This window comes from Hemiscyllium ocellatum, chromosome 26 (genome assembly GCF_020745735.1).
Source record: "Hemiscyllium ocellatum isolate sHemOce1 chromosome 26, sHemOce1.pat.X.cur, whole genome shotgun sequence".
Classification (NCBI taxonomy): domain Eukaryota; kingdom Metazoa; phylum Chordata; class Chondrichthyes; order Orectolobiformes; family Hemiscylliidae; genus Hemiscyllium; species Hemiscyllium ocellatum.
In genome coordinates, this window is record NC_083426.1 from 49,313,152 (window position 1) to 49,329,829 (window position 16,678).

Below are 16,678 nucleotides of genomic sequence, written 5' to 3' on the forward strand. Positions count from 1 at the left end.
TGGGAGTGCTGTCATCTTTGTCAATACACTAAGGCTATGCCACTTCGCCAGAAGTAAACTTGAGATGCCTCACAGCCACCTTGGTTGAAATCCATAACTGAACATAAACAGGCAATCGAATCAAGAGACTTCCGGACTATGTTTTTACCAACTGCGCCTATGAAAACCTCTTGAGGAAATGAGAAGGATGATTGATCAGGGTAGTGCAGTGGATCGTGGCTGCATAGATTTTAATAAGGTATTTGAAGAGATTCCACATGTCAAACTGACCACAAAATCAAAGCCCACGGGACAGAGGGGAATGTGGCAAATTGGATCCAAAATTGTCACAGTGATGGATGGTTTTCCATTGGTGTTCACAGGCTTAGTTATGGCTGCTTGCTGTTTGTGGTCCATATTAATGACTTTGACTTAAATGTGGGAGGCATGATTGGGAAATATATGGACAACCCAAAAATTGGCCACATAGGTGACCATGAGGAGGGTGGCTGTCGATTACAGGATCTTACCAATGGTTCAGTTTAATGGGTGGAAAAGTGGAAAATGGAAATCAGTCTGAAGAAGAGTGAGGTGATACATTTGTGGAAGACAATCAAAGCTAGAGAATACACAAGACTAAAGAAAGAGACTTGAGAGAAGTGGAGCGAGAGACCATGAAGTTCATGGTTCACAGGTCCCTGAAGGTGCAGGACAGGTAGCCAGGGAGATAAAGTCAGTATATACAGTGCTTTCCTTTATTGGATGAAGTATAGAAAATAAAAGCAGGTGTGTAAAACTGGAACCATATAGGACACTGATTAGGCCACAGCTGAGATTATGTGCACAAGTCTTTCCACCACATTACAGAAGGACATAATCACACTAATGATAGTCCAGAAGAAATTCCCAAGAATGTTGCCAGGACTAGACAACTGCAGAAACAAGGAAAGGTTAGGGTTGTTTTTGTTAGAAAAGGGATGGCTGAGGGATGACATAACTGAGCTGCACAAAATAATGAGGAGAGAGGTCATTTGCCAGATGCACAGATGGAAGGTGATGGTGGAGGGAACAGGAGGAAAACCCCTTTCATCCAGAGGCTGGTGGGTATCTGGAATTCACGGTCTCCTTTGCTGGTGGAGACAGTAACCATTTACACACCTGGATTAACACCAAAAACAAGTAACCCACAGGCTACACACCAGCTGCTGAAAGACAGGACTCCAATGGGTGGCAAGTTTTCTTTCAGTCAGCACAGACATGATAAGTGGGTTCTTCCTGTGCTATAAGCTTTCTATGGTCCTAAGTTAGATATCTCTTTTGGTTCCTTCATATAATGGGTCAAACAGGCAGGCACTCTGTCCAGCATGTGTTCTTTCAGGAATATGATGCTATGTTTATGAATACTGTCCAGCACAATGTGAATGTGGATTAGAATATAACTGAGGATCGCACTGAGGTGAAGCTGCTTCCTATGAATTCAAATATTTCTTTTTCTTTCTCTCAACCCTTCACCTCTTCGAGCTACGCATTGATAAGTCCCATTGACAAGTTCGGTGTAATTGATGTAATGTCACAATTTGCTGTTTGGATACTAATGTCTTACTAAAGTAGATGACGTGCCCTTTTTCCCACATTGGGAGGAGGGTACATTTAATTGGAAGAGGACTTACTGGAAATTTCGACAAAAAAGATGATTGATCAGTGTTTTGCCATTTTCCAGGAGGTTATCTCTGTTTCTCTGCTAAAGATGAAAGGGACAGTGATTACATGCAGCAGCTTCATGTTTCCATGGATGAACTGGAGAGCAAAGGTCTGTGGACCAAGGTTGTGAAGCAAAATATTGAGAGTTGGCAAAAGGTTGTGCTGGAAACGGAGCCAAGCTCAGAGTACATCCCAGGACTTGTGGCCATTTATAGAAAAAGTGGTTAACATTTTGTCAGTTCTATTTTTCAATCAGTGCTATTATCACGTATATTAGGCACACTGCTGCCAATGTACACAATAAAATACAACTATACTTCAGTCAAAACACCAATCTTGTGTCAATGGTTTTGTGTGTGATATTCTTACATGGAGGTTCCCTCCCAATACTGGCAGATAGCCAATAAATCTCAATACTCTGTGCTGGAAATCCAATTCAGACCTTCCAGTCTCCAGGCATACCCTGACAGATACATTATGGGACTCCTTGCAGGTCCTTAAGCACTCATCACCCAATAAGTGCCCAGGAAGAGTAATAACTAGTCAGCAATTACCTGGCACTTACAATCCTCGGAGAAAGAACCCAGTCTCTGAGTTAGAGTCAAAGGCTTCAGAGGGTTCTGACTGATTTACCTGAATAGTCGCACAGAAAGAGTTAGAACTTTACAGCCTTCTCGAAATCGAGATGAACTTGATATGAACACAGCACAACTTTACCTGACCCAAACTCTTTGTACCTGACCCACTGACCTTTCACCTGCACCCCTTCACCCACCTACCACCTGACCCCTAGATTCACTGCCACTCTTTACCTTTATCCACCACTACCTCCCTTCCCCACCCACCTTCTACCCTCTTACCTTCCCAGCACCCTAACCACTCATCAACCCATCCATATGCCACCCGACTCCCTCACTCAATTAACTTCTCTCCTGGTCAAAGGGACCTTAGACCTGTAAATCCTGAGCATACAGCAGTCACTGGGGGCGTGGATTGGCCTCTGGCACTGGGCCTGCACTATGCTGAGAGGTTCCCCGATCAGGTACACTGCATGTTCCACAAGTTCAGGCCAGAAATATGGAACTCAGGACCATATTTTGTGTTTTTTAACCATCTGAGCTTTGTGATAATGAATTCCACAGTATTTCCCATTGTCATAAGGACTACAACAGGAGGAGATGGTCCAGGACTGAAAGTAACAGGTTTAGGGTAGACAGCAAGATAAGTGCTTTTACACAGAGGAATTGGAGATTACCGTGCTATAGATTCAACTAAAGTCAAGGTCAATGAGGCTTGTTGATTGAAAGGAACATTGTGAGGATAAGTGAACACACTGGATAAGGGTGCACGTCGAGAGAATGATCAACAAGAGCTATGTTGGAGGGATGTTGTAATCTGCCTTCCATGTTACATATTAACGGTGATAGAATTTGATAAGAACTGCTGGGTTATTTATTATAGGAACTCAGCTGCTCTAACTGTGCAGTAAACATAAAAAGACAGTTTTCAGAGTTTATGAGAACCATGACCTACTATTTGCAATCACAAAAGATGTTAGGCAAGGAATAACTCGTATTACGTAGAGTTACTGCCTATCAAGATAATGGTAAACACTAGAGAATACAATCAAAGTTCAACAGTACTGAAGCATCAGGGATATAACGTCACTGTGTGGAGACAGTGATGGAAACTTTTCAAAACAACTTTGCTTGAAGTCTTTACAAAATCCTTTGGTTGAACAATAATTATGTTACAAAAGCAGAAAATGACCATCTACAATCTATTTATGTGCTCATTGTCCCATTTGAAAGAGATTGCACTTATGAGCTCATTACAGTATTTCATTTGTTTTTCAAAATTAACACAATTGTCAGGGAGCAGTGCATGTGCCTGACAGGAGCTGGATTCAGACAGCAGGAAGCTAATATAAAAACTGCAGGAATGGAGTCGATCATGATTAACAAACCCGAAAATCTTCGTTTAGCGCTTTCATCAACATTTTTCCCTCTTTTGACACCATCAAAAAACAATTAGATGAGGTAATCATTGAGATCCTCCCCGTGGAACTTTGCTGTGCACAAAGAATGCTCTAATGGTCTACACACCACCACTCACTGTGGTTCATTGTAAATTACATCCTTTCCCATGACACAATTCAACAAAATCTTGTTTTTTTAAAAAAAAATGTTAGTTTGCTGCACTGATACCCCAGATGAACTCTTATTTCTTCCATACAAATTTACCTAGTATCCATCAATGGCCCAATCTTAAAAGCCACACCCGGAGAAAATAAAATAGATACCTTCATGTCTATTTGAGCGCTTACTATAGTAAAATAAATCTTATTCATTAAAGCCCATTTAAAACAACAAAACACCTCAAATCCCCATAAAATCAAACAGAGTCACATTCATAACAGCACATCAAATACAGTGAATCCTTCAATAACCTCTTTTCGCTGTCAATCCCCCTGCTGAGATAATGATAGATTGTGGAAAACAGCCACCTATTAGTAATGACATTATAATAGTATTTAAGGCAAAAGCCACAATGTTTTTCAACTTTCACTGCCAGCGGCAGTCTAATTTTTTTTAATGACAGCTGATTTAAATAATATTACAACTTGAGTGTTTTTTAACTTCTCATTAATCTAATTCTTTAATCTTATTTTAACGGGCAATGGATATTAAAATAATCATTAGTCCTAGCTTATTCACCATATGTTCACAAATGTTTACTCCAACTCTAAAAATGTGTCAAAAATGTTGGGACTTCAAGGTCCAAATCCCACATTTTGCAGTTTTAACATTCACAACTCACTGTGGGAATGACCTGGAATCAAACCTCACCACTCCCAGAGTGATCACAAGCCTGAAAAACTGAGTCAACCTTTCCAAATCCCAAAATTTCCCCGTCTGATGAATGAAAGTTGAAAGGCATAGGAACTTAAATAAACAATTAGGCCTGTCTGATGGGAGTGATTCACAAGCTTGCACTGGACAGAGTGGGATGATGTTAGATATTTTCCCCCCTAATGAAGGAGCTGCTGATTTTTTAGTCCAAGGAACTAAAATCAGGTGAGCTCCAAACCTGCTTGGCCAGGTTCCTCTCAGCACTGTGCAGCTCCACCATCCTCATCATTCACGAAATGGCAGTGATATCCAGGAGGATAAATGCACCACTCTTGTATTAATGTCCAAATGTGTTGTTTCACACAGAACATGGAGAACATGGAGATTGTTACTCTTTGTTCATTCATTGGCTGGGCCAGCATTTATTGCCTGCCACTAGTGGCCCTTGAGAAGGTGATGGTGAGCTGCATTGTTGAACTGCTGCAGTTCACATCTTATACGTTGAGCTACAATTCCCTTAGGGAGGGAAGTCCGGGATTTTGACCCTGTGACACTGAAGGAATGGTGATATATTTCCAAAATTAAAAATCACACAACACCAGATTAAAACCCAACAGGTTTATTTGGAAGCACTAGCTTTCAGAGTCTCCGAAAGCTTGTACAGGTACACAATCCATTATCCGAAACCCTCGGGGCCTGGTTTTGGGAATTCAGAATTTTTCAGATTTCAGAATAAGTGACAGCTTCACAGTGAAATAAAAACAATCTTATTGAACAGCAGATGCACCTGTGAGCACCACAAGCACTGAGACAGAATTGAGGCCTGCCAGTGCTGGGCCACGCCCACCCACCTCACATCTGAGTGAAGGGGGTCGAGTGGGTGTGGAGTTGGGTTCACTGTTTACATGCCAAACAACCTTGTTGTGGGGAAAAAAACCTTCATGAGAAAACTTCGGATTTTAGATTCTGGGATTTTGGATAAAGGATTGTGTATTTGTACTTCCAAATAAACCTGTTGGACTATAACCTGGCGTTGTGTGATTTTCAACTTTGTCCACACCAGTCCAACATGGCTCCTCCACATAATGTATTTCCAAGTTAGTGTGGGGAGTGGCTTGAAGGTGAACTTGCAGCTGGTGGTGTTCCCGTGTATCTGCTGTCCTGTTCCTTCTAGATGGAGGTAGTCGTGGGTTAGGAAGGTGCTGATTCAGGATTTTTGGTGAGTTTCTGCTGTACATCTTGTAGATGGGACACACTGTTACTACTGAGTGTCAGGGATGGTTGGGAATGGACGTTTATGGAAATGGTGCCAAACAATTGGCTGCTTTGTTCTGGATGGTGTCAGCTTCTTGTGTGTTGTTGGAGCTGCACCTATCCAGGCAGGTGGGGAATATCCCATGACATTCCTGACTTAGAATCATAGAAACATAGAATCCCCACAGTCTGGGGGCAGGCCATTCGCCCGTCAAGTCCACACTGACCCTTCAACAAGCATCCCACTCAGACCCAAACCCCTACCCTATCCCTATAAATTTGCATTTTCCACCCACCTAATTTGTGCTTTGTAGATCATGGGCAGGCATATGAGGGGTCAGGAGGTAAGTTACTCATGCTCTTGTAGAATCACAAGTCCAGTTCAGTTAATGGTCAATTGTAACCCCTAGGATGTGATGGTGGGGAATCTGGTGACGAGAACACCAGTGAATGCCAAGGGATGATAGCTGGGTTCTCTCTTTTAAGAGATAGTCATAGTCTAGCATTTTGCATAGTGTGAATGCTGTTCGCTACCTGTCAGCCCAAGTCTGTATATTGTTCAGAACTTGTTACACTTGAACATGGACTGCTTCAGTATCTGAGGAGTTGCAAATGGTGCTGAGCGTTGTGCAATCGTCAGCGAACATCCCATTTCTGACCTTATGATGGTGGGAAGGTCATTGATGAAGCAGCTGAAGCCTAGGGCTTAGACCTTAATAGATACACACACAGAGGGATTGGATATTGCAGGCCAACACATAGTCACCCTCAACTGAAACAGAAAATAATAAATGGCCATTACTTACTGCTGAAGGGGAAGCAGCTCAAGGTTGCAACACTGGCTCAGGGTTACTGAGAGTTTAGGTTCATCAATAAGCAATTCAAGGCCCTCAGGCAGCTCAACACTCTCAGAGATTGCTGTGTGTCTTTTCTGCTTTGACAAGGAAGACTGTCACATTTCATTCCCACTCTGCCAAGCAGCGTGCATTTCTATAGACCCTTTCAATTTAACATTCACAGAAACGTCATCAGACTAAAACGAAAACTGAGCCAAAGAGGAGGACATTTTAAACAAATGATTAATTGCTTTGTTCAAAGAGTTAACACCTCAAAGACCATGCTGCTGCATTTTCACTGGTCTGTAATCAATACCTTCTTAGTTTCAGTATCACCAGACACTCCCTCAAGAAAAACATCTTTCACTAAAAGGAACCTACATTTCCTGTCCAATATTCAGCTCAACAACTGTGGGATGGAGTCACCGAACACAACTTTCATCGGATATGATGGACGCAATGAACTTGTTCACTAAAAAAGAAAGGGACTTGAGATGGAATTTTCTGCTCCCTTGTGTCTGTGTCGTAGTGAGAAATGGAAAATATGGTCAAAATGAAAAAAAAATCATGCTCTTGATGTCAAGAGAACAATTTCAGATTCTCCTCGTGATGTTTAACCCCATGTGTTCAGAATCTCATTATTGAATGACAACTGCATTATCTCCATGTATACTTAGTGATATTGCACATGACACCAAAATTGGAGGTGTAGTGTACAACGAAGGCACCTCAGAGTACAACAAAGTCTTGATGGGCCAACAGGCCAAGGAATGGCAGATGAAGTTTAATTTAGTTAAATGTGAATTGCTGCATTTTGGAAAGGCAAATCAGGGCAGGATTTATACATTTAATGGTAAGGTCCTGGGGAGTGTTGTTGAGCAAAGAGACCTTGGAGTTCAGATTCATAGTTCCTTGAAAGTGCAGTCACAGGATAGTGAAGGAGGCATTTAGTATGTTTTCCTTTAGTGGTCAGAGCACTGAGTAGCGGAGTTGGGAGATCATGTTGCGGCTGTACAGGACATTGGTTAGGCCACTTTTGGAATATTGTGTGCAGGTCTGTTTTCCCTCCGATAGGAGGGATGTTGTGAAACTTGAAAGGGTTCAGAAAAGATTTACAAGGATGTTGACAGAGTTGGATGATTTGAGCTACAGGGAGAGGCTGAACAGGCTGGGGCTGTTTTCCCAGAGCATCGGACGCTGAGGGGCGACTTTATAGAGGTTTACAAAATTATGAGGGGCATGGATAGGGTAAGTAGACAAAGTCTTTTTCCTGGGGTGAGGGAGTCCAGAACCAGAGGGCATAGGTTTAGGGTGAGAGGGGAAAGATTTAAAAGAGATCTAAGGGGCAACTTCTTCACGCAGAGGGTGGTACATGTCTGGAATGAGCCACCAGAGGAAGTGATGGAGGCTGGTACAATTACAGCATTTAAAAGGCATCTGGATTGGGTATTAGATTAGATTACTTACAGTGTGGAAACAGGCCCTTCGGCCCAACAAGTCCACACTGACCCGCCGAAGCGCAACCCACCCATACCCCTACATTTACCTCTTACCTAACACTATGGGCAATTTAGCATGGCCAATTCACCTGACCCACACATCTTTGGACCATGGGAGGAAACCCACGCAGACACGGGGAGAACGTGCCAACTCCACACAGTCTGTCGCCTGAGTCAGGAATTGAACCCGGGTCTCAGGCGCTGTGAGGCAGCAGTGCTAACCACTGTGCCACCGTGCTGCCCACTATACGAATAGGAAGGGTTCAGAGTGCTGGCAAATGGGACTGGAATAATTTCGGATATTTGGTCAGCATGGATGAGTTGCACCAAGGGTTTGTTTCCATGCTGTACATCTCTATGACTCTATGCATTTGCATTTTATTAATGATTCAACTCAATTAATTTCTGTGCAGCTTCCAATTCACCTATTCTGCCACAAGAAGCTAGATGGCGCCAATCCCCAACATGAAACTCAGCATGGTTACCTGGCAACGGCAGTGTCTCTGGGCCACCAACTCACTCTGTTTTCATCACAATGTCCCTTTAAGATTCAGAAACCCTGTCTTTCTTCAACCTTCGTTCCCACATCTCCCCATCGGCAAGCCACTAGCCTCAGTAACTCTCACAACATGTCAGTCCTTCAAGATTTCATGTTGAAGCTCAGTGCTAACTTTGTTTTGTTCTGCTTTAGTGGGGTCAAGAGGGAACTACACTCAGCTAAGGCCTTGTTCAATCCCAGGGGTGCAGGGACTGGACCCCAGTCAGTCTGACAGATTACAGCTAGGTCGGTCAGACTGCTGTGGAGACATCTCCTGCCATAGGACAAAGGGATGAGATGAGTCTGATAGAAGTGGATGCAGCAGCAGTCAATGGTGATGCAGGAGGGGGAGCTAAGGTGGCCCCAGTGAGTGAGTTGGAAGCACAGACAGTGGGAAAGGTGAGTGACCTGGGAGAATGAGGTGGGTGAGAGCTGGTGAGTGGACGAGATCAATACTGAGCATTGTTGCCTTTGTGTGCAGTGGCAGAGTCTGACCGAATGGTGGTGCTGTGAGTGTGAAGAAGCAGAGAGAAGATGGTGGCACGTACTCTTGTGGAGTGCAGAAGGTTATTGACCTTCTTCCTGCTCTGCTGTACATTGTGCCTCACCCTGGCCACTGCACTGACCTTGGGCAGCTATCTCAGTCCAGGCTGACTGGTTCATGTAGCACAGTCTCCTTTGCCAAAGAGACAGCCCTGTCCTTGTCTCCACCAGCACCTTCAAGTCCCTGTTGGTGAGTCAAACTTTCCTATCTGGTCAGTTTCCTTGGAAATGAAGATGCAAGACCTCTGTATGAAAGTTTACAGCATCTGGGGTGCTGTGGACGGGGGTTTTAAACAGTGAAGTGAATGTGTCAAAGCCCCATCCACATTGGCAATGTCTGACTCTCGTCCTTCATGATTGCACATGATGGACACCACACAGGCTGGTTACACAATTAATGAGAGACAGACAGATTACTGCTTCAGAAAATTCACCATGACAGTGGTGGACTTGAATCTAATTCAAAAATATACTCCGCCTCAAAATGGAAAAACTGAGCTTTTGGGACTGAACCTTACCTTTCCTTTGGTCAAGAGTGCATTGCTTCAAATTTTACGGAGGGCCTTTTGCCGTGAGGTCCAGTGAGTTTTCGAGTTGTATTTTATCAAACTCATTTCATTGACTACCTGCCATTCCCCATGGCAACATCGGTCCAATTCCAGATCCATTTTACGATGTGCCATTCCCAGAGAAACTGCCCACGTGGCAAATATCCCAAATCCACTGGGTATCCCTGGCATTGGTGCCATCTTCGAAATCCTGTTTTGCTCTTGAACAAGCACTGTCAGTGCAGAGCTGTCCTGCCCAGGAATTAGTTCCAGACACAGCAGATGAGGGGAAATCAGTCCCCTGCTTTGTGGGCAAGGTTCTGGAGGTTCTTGCCAAAGACGATGGCACAGAGCTGGGATGTCTATAAGATCATAAGAAATAGGAGTGGAATAAGGCCATTTGGCCCATCAAGTCCACTCCAACATTCAATCATGGCTGAATCATTTCAACGCCACTTACCAGCACTCTCCCCCTATCCCTTAATTCCTTGCAAGATTAAGAATTTATCAATCTCTGCCTTGAAGACATTTAACATCCCAGCCCCTACTGCGCTCAATGGTAATGAATTCCACAGGTCTAACACTCTCTGGCTGAAGAAATGTCTCCTCATTTCTGTTTGAAATTGACCCCCTCGAAATCTAAGGCTGTGCCCACAAGTCCTAGTATCCCCACCTGGCGGAAACAATTTCCCAGCGTCCACTCTTTCTAAGCCATGCATTATCTTGAAGTTTCTATTAGACCTCCATTCAATCCTCTGAACTCTAACAAATACCATCCCAGGATCCTCAGCCAATCATCATATGTTAGGCATACCATTCCAGGGATCATTTGTGTGAATCTCAGCTGGACACGCTCCAGTGCCAGTATGTCCTTCCTGAGGTGAGGAGCCCAAAACTGGACACCATATTCTAAATGGAGCTTAACCAGAGCTTTATAAAGTCTCAGTAACACATCACTGCTTCTGCATTCCAACCTGCTTGAAATAAATGACAACATTACACTTGCTTTCTTAACTACGGACTCAACCTGCAAGTTAACCTTTAGAGAGTCCTGTACTAGCACTCCCTGATCCCTTTGTACTTTGGCTTTATGAATTTTCTAACCATTTATAAAACAGTCCATACCTGTGTTATTTTTTTCCAAGTGCAAATTTGCTCACTTTGAATTTCATCAGCCATTTCTTGACCATTCTCTTAAATTGTCTAAATATTTCTGTAGCCTCCCCATCTCCTCAGAACTGCCTGCCTGTCCACCTAACTTTGTATCATCGGCAACTTTGCCAGAATACCCCCAGATCTTCATCCACTTCATTTATATATAAAGTGAACAGCTGGGGCCCCAACACTGAACCCTGCGGGACACCACTTGTCACCAGCTGCCATCTCAAAAAAGAACCCTAAATCCCAACTCTCTGCCTTCTGTCAGACAGCCAATCCTCAATCCATGCCAGTAACTCATTTCGAACACCATGGACCCTCACCTTACTCAGCAGCCTCCCGTGAGGTACCTTATTCAAAGCCTCTTGGAAGTCTAGATAGATAACATCCACTGGGTTTCCCTGGTCTACCCTCTTCAAAGAATTCCAACAGGTTCGTCAGGCACAACCTCCCCTTACTAAATCCATGCTGACTTGTTCTAATCTGACCCTGCACTTCCAAGAACTTAGAAATCTCATCCTTAATGTATCGAATTTTACCTACAACAGAGGTTAGGCTAACCGGCCTATAATTTTCCATCTTTTATCTTGATCCTTTCTTGAACAAGGGAGTTGCAACAGTGATTTTTCAATCATCTGGGACTTTCCCTGACTCCAGTGATTTTGAAAAACGCCTCTGTTATTTCCTTAGCCACCTCCCTCAGAACTCTAGGATGTAGCCCACCCGGCCAGGAGATTTCTCAGTTTTTAGTCCTTTTGGCTTATCAAGTACTTTCTCCTTTGTAATGGCCACCATACTCAACTCTGCCCCTTGGCTCTCCTTAATTGTTGGGATTTTACTCATGTCGTCCACTGTGAAGACTGACACAAAGCATTTATTAAGTTCTTCAGCTATTTCCTTATCTCCCATCACTAGCCTTCCTGCTTGGATTTGGAGCAGGCCAATCTCTACTTTTGCCTCTTGTTTGTTTCTTATGTATTGAAAGAAACTTTTACTATCATTTCTAATATTACTGGCTAGCTTACCTTCAAATTTGATCCTCTCCTTCCTTATTTCTCTCTTTGTTATCCTCTGTTTGTTTTTGTAGTCTTCCCAATCTTCTGATTTCCCCGTGCTCTTGGTCACTTTATAGGCTCCTTCATCAGCCATGGTTGTGTAATGCCACCGTCACCATACCACCCTCTGTGTGAAAACATTGCCTCCTAGGTCTCCCCTACATCTTTTCCCTCTCACCTCAAACCCATGCTCCCGAGTTGTGGACTCCCCAACCTCAGGGAAAAGACCCCGCCCATTCATCCCATCCATGCCCCTCATATTCCCGCAAATCTCCATAAGGTCACCCCTCAGCCCCCGATGCTACAGGGAAAACAACCCCAGCCTGTTCAGCCTCTCCCTGTCACTCAAATCCTCCAACCCTGGCAACATCCTTGTAAATCTTTTCCGAACCCACTCAAGTTTCACAACATCTTTCCGATAGGAAGGAGATCAGAATTGCACGCAATATTCCAACAATGGCCTAACCAATGTCCTGTACAACTGCAACATGACCTCCCAACACCTGTACCCACCCCCACCCCACCCCCAGGGCTTAGGCTCTACTCCTCTCACTATTACTTGCAACATTTTCCCTCACTCACTCTCACTACCACCAACCCTTGACATCACTAACCCTGCATGCCCTCTCTGCTGCCCACTCACTTATCTGGGTGCCTCCCCCTTTTGCCTCAACAGTAATGGCAGGCCTCCCAATTTTATCTCCCATAGTACCTTCTTCTCTCTCATTCCAGGAGTAAACCTGAACAGACAGACATTTCACCAGAAACATTATAGTGCAAGGTTTCAAAGAAACTATCTAACCTCAGAGTACAGCGTGCATGGAGATGGAATGATAAAACAGTGGTAATAGCAGCAGGAGTAGTCCAATCAGTCTCAGGCCTGCGCTATCATTCAAACAGACCATGTGTGCCCTGCCTCAACACCATTCCACACCCCCATCCTCATATTCCTTTGATTTCCGTTTCACTTAGAAATCTATTGTTGTCTGTCTTATACAAACTCAATGATGGAACTTCTGCAGATCAGAGAGTCACACTCGTATAGCACAGAAACAGACTCTTCGCACCATACCAGTCCAAGCTGAACAAAACTAGTCCCACCAACCTGCTCCTGGCTCATATCCCTCCAAACCTTTTAAACATTGTGATTCTGCCAATATCTACCATTTCCTTTCTGCTCTGATCCCCAGAGGGTCAGGGTTGGTTGGAAGACTCTACCAATGACCCATTCAGAACAAATCAAAGGTTATTCTCAGATTAAAGACACATTCTGGAGCCGGGATCTACCTGTTCCCAGCCAAGTCTACCACAGGAAGGCCATTCACTTGGCTCCCTCAGTGGAAGGCAGCAGTGCAGAGACCAGGCTAACTGCAGCACCTCATACAGACATTTTGTCATCCACCTATGGATTCCACCTGCCAATGTAACAGTAAAAGACTGATAATCTTATCCAAAACTATAGTTTCTTTAAAGAGGGATTTATTAACAGGATGTAGGAGTCACTGGTGAGCCCAGCATTTATTGTCTATCCCCAACCGTCCTGCAGAAGGTAGCGGTGAACCACCCACAATTCCGTTAGGGAGGGACTTCCTGGATCTTGACTCAGCGACAAAATATATCAGTGAAGGAACGGCGATACATTTCTAAGTCAGGATGTTTGAGTGCTGATTTAGTCTAAAGCTTCAGGAAGTGGTGGCCATCTCCAGGCAAGAAAATCAGTCTTTGATTTGACCTTCACTCTTCAATCTGGACTTGGAATTTTCTCCGTGTTGTTTGCTGTTTCCTGCTGAAAAGATAGAAAATTGCACAAAGTGGGTTTGGTGGTCATATGATGAGGTCACAAAACCATCTACAGAACATACTTTATGAGGCTAATAATCTGGAGAAGGTTGGAATTCAAATTCCACTGCAGTTATTTGGAAATCTGAAATCAATGTTAAACACTTGGAGGTAAGAAGGTGATCTCAGTAATGGTGAGACAGATTCACTAACACTTTCATTATTAGCCAGTTATACAGAGTCATAGAGATACACAGCACAGAAACAGACCCTTCGGTCCAACTCATCCATGCCAACCAGATAGCTTAAATTAATGTAGTCCTATTTGCCAGCACTTGGCCCATATTCATCTAAACCCTTCCTATTCATGTACCCATCCAGATGCCTTTTAAATGTTGTAATTGTACTAGCCTCCACCACTTCCCCTGGCTGCTCATTCCATAGACACAACACCCTTTGCACGAAAGAGTTGCCCCTTTGGTCCCTTTTAAAACTTTCCCCTCTCACCTTAAACCTATGCCCTCTAGTTCTGGACTCCTGTAACCCAGGGAAAATACCTTGTCTGTTTACCCAACCTATGCCCCTCATGATTTTATAAACCTCTATAAGGTCACCCCTTGGCCTCCAACGCTCCAGGTAAAACAGACCCAGCCTATTCAGTCTTTCTCTATAGCTCCAACTGTCCAACCCTGGCAATATCCATGTAAATCAGTTCTGAACCCTTCCAAGTTCACAACATCCTCCCTCCATCAGGGAGACCAGAATTGCACACAATATTCCAAAAATGGCCTAACTAATGTCCTGTATGACCTCAACATAATCTCCCAACTCCTATTGAATCAATATGTGACACCAGTCCCTCAGTGAGGCACATGCTCTTAACCTGCTCTCGGAAATGTTCGGTCAAGCTACTCAGTTGTATCAAAGCTGTTATTGACATTTTCAGAAAAATACCCATCACCACTAGGCAAGAGGCAGAAAATGTTAACAACAACCATGTTCCAAAACAAAAGAAACAACTCTAGCTTTTCACAGTTTGATCCCAGAGGCTTATTCTGGGGAAGGCCAGGCTCAGGGGAGAAGAATGTTGAGAGTGTGGTGCTGGAAACGCAGAGTAGGTCTGATGAAGGGCTTTTGCCTGAAACATGGATTTTCCTGCTCCTTGGATGCTGCCTGACCTGCTATGCTTTTCCAGCCCCACACTCTCAACTCTAATTTCTAACATTTGCAGTGCTCGCCTTTGCCTCAGCGAGAAGGATTGCAGGCCTGAGGGTGATCATGTGTCTGGGGTGAAGTCTGGGGCCTGGTGCAGGGAATGGGTTTGGGGCCAAGGTTTGGGGTGGATTAGAGACCTTTGGAGATGCTGGCAGGTGTTCTTAGTTGGAATGAGGCCTGGCCTGAGGCCTCAACCCTCTCATTTGAACAAGGAACAGATCTGTTCAAAAGGACATTTTCCCTGATGTTAAACATCAAATCGGGTCATTATGTGAAGGTGGGACAGTTCCGATCAGCGTCCTTTGTCTGTTGTGTGGCATCACAACACACAGAACATGGATCAGCATCAGAAGAAATAAAGAGCATTCCCCAGGATACTTATCAAATCTTATTTATCAATAACACTCCCAAATACCTAAAATGAGTTCATCTGAAGAAAGGTTAGGCAGGCCAGGCCTGTATTCTTCTGATGAGTAAGAAGTGACTTCATTTGGAACATAGAAGATCCTGAGGGGACTTGATCAGGTGAATATAGTTCCGTGATCCAAACAAGGTCAGCTAGGTGGACTGCATAGAAAATGAATTCCCTGATTAGACCAGATTAACAGCCCCACTCAGGGCACCCTGGCTGACAGATAAACAGCAATGTCAGACATTTTGTTCACTCAGAGCTGGCTCTGAGGGAACTGGATCAGTGTTAAGTACTATGAATGTATAAATAAAGGCTGACTAGGTGATACTGGCCTCCGTTGAATTATTTTAGGGGTGACATGAGAAAAGAAAGCTTCCAAAGAAATTCACTCACCACTGCCATCTGCTCACTTTTAAAGGTGTCTCTGTGCTCTATGAGTGTATATAGTGCTGTGACTCTGCCTGGGGGATTATCCTATTGTGAGTCTGCCTGTGTGCAGACAAATTGACGAAGGTTGAGCAATGGATATGATGTATATGGATTTTAGTAAAGCACTTGGTAAGGTTCCCCATGGTAGGCTCATTCAGAAAGTTAGGAGGTATGGGATACAGGGAAATGTGGCTTCTGGATACAGAATTGGCTGGCTGAAAGATGACAGCGAGTGATAGTGGATGGACGGTATTCCGTCTGGAGGTTGGTAACCAGTGGTGTCCCACAGGGATCTGTTCTTGGGCCTCTGCTCTTTGTAGTTTTTATAATTGACTTGGGTGAAGAAGTGGAAGGGTGGGTTAGTAAGTTTGCCGATGACACAAAGGTTGGTGGTGTTGTAGGTAGTGTTGAGGTCTGTTGCAGGCTACAACAAGACATTGACAGGATACAGAGCTGGGCTGAGAAGTGGCAGATGGAGTTTAACCTGGATAAATGTGAAGTGATTCATTTTGGAAGGTTGAATTTGAATGCTGAATACAGGGTTAAAGATAGGATTCTTGGCAGTGTGGAGGGACAGCAGGATCTTGGTGTCCATGTACATAGATCCCTCAAAGTTGCCACCCAAGTTGATAGGATTGTTAAGAAGGCGTATTGTGTTTTGGCTTTCATTAACAGGGGGTTTGAGCTTAAGAGCTGTGAGGTTTTGCTGCAGCTCTGTAAAGTCCTGGTTAGACCACACTTGGAATATTGTGTCCAGTTCTGGTCGCCTCGTTATAGGAAGGATATAGATGAGGGTGCAGAGGAGATTTACCAGGATGCTGCCTGGATTGGAGGGTTTGTCTGATGAAGAGAGGTTGAGTGAGTTCAGGCTTTTCACACT

The 16,678-nt window shown here is 44.0% G+C and overlaps 1 protein-coding gene across 1 annotated transcript in view; it reads left to right on the top strand.

Annotated features, from left to right (window-relative positions):
• The window catches only part of LOC132828285 (methyltransferase-like protein 27), a 44,500-nt gene extending 42,513 nt beyond the window's left edge, over positions 1-1,987 (top strand). Inside the window, exon 6 of the mRNA XM_060845259.1 lies at positions 1,700-1,987. Within this exon, the coding sequence (XP_060701242.1) occupies positions 1,700-1,908 (209 nt within the window). The 3' untranslated portion in view covers positions 1,909-1,987. The remainder of the gene's footprint in view (positions 1-1,699) is intronic.
• The last annotated feature ends 14,691 nt before the right edge of the window (positions 1,988-16,678 follow it).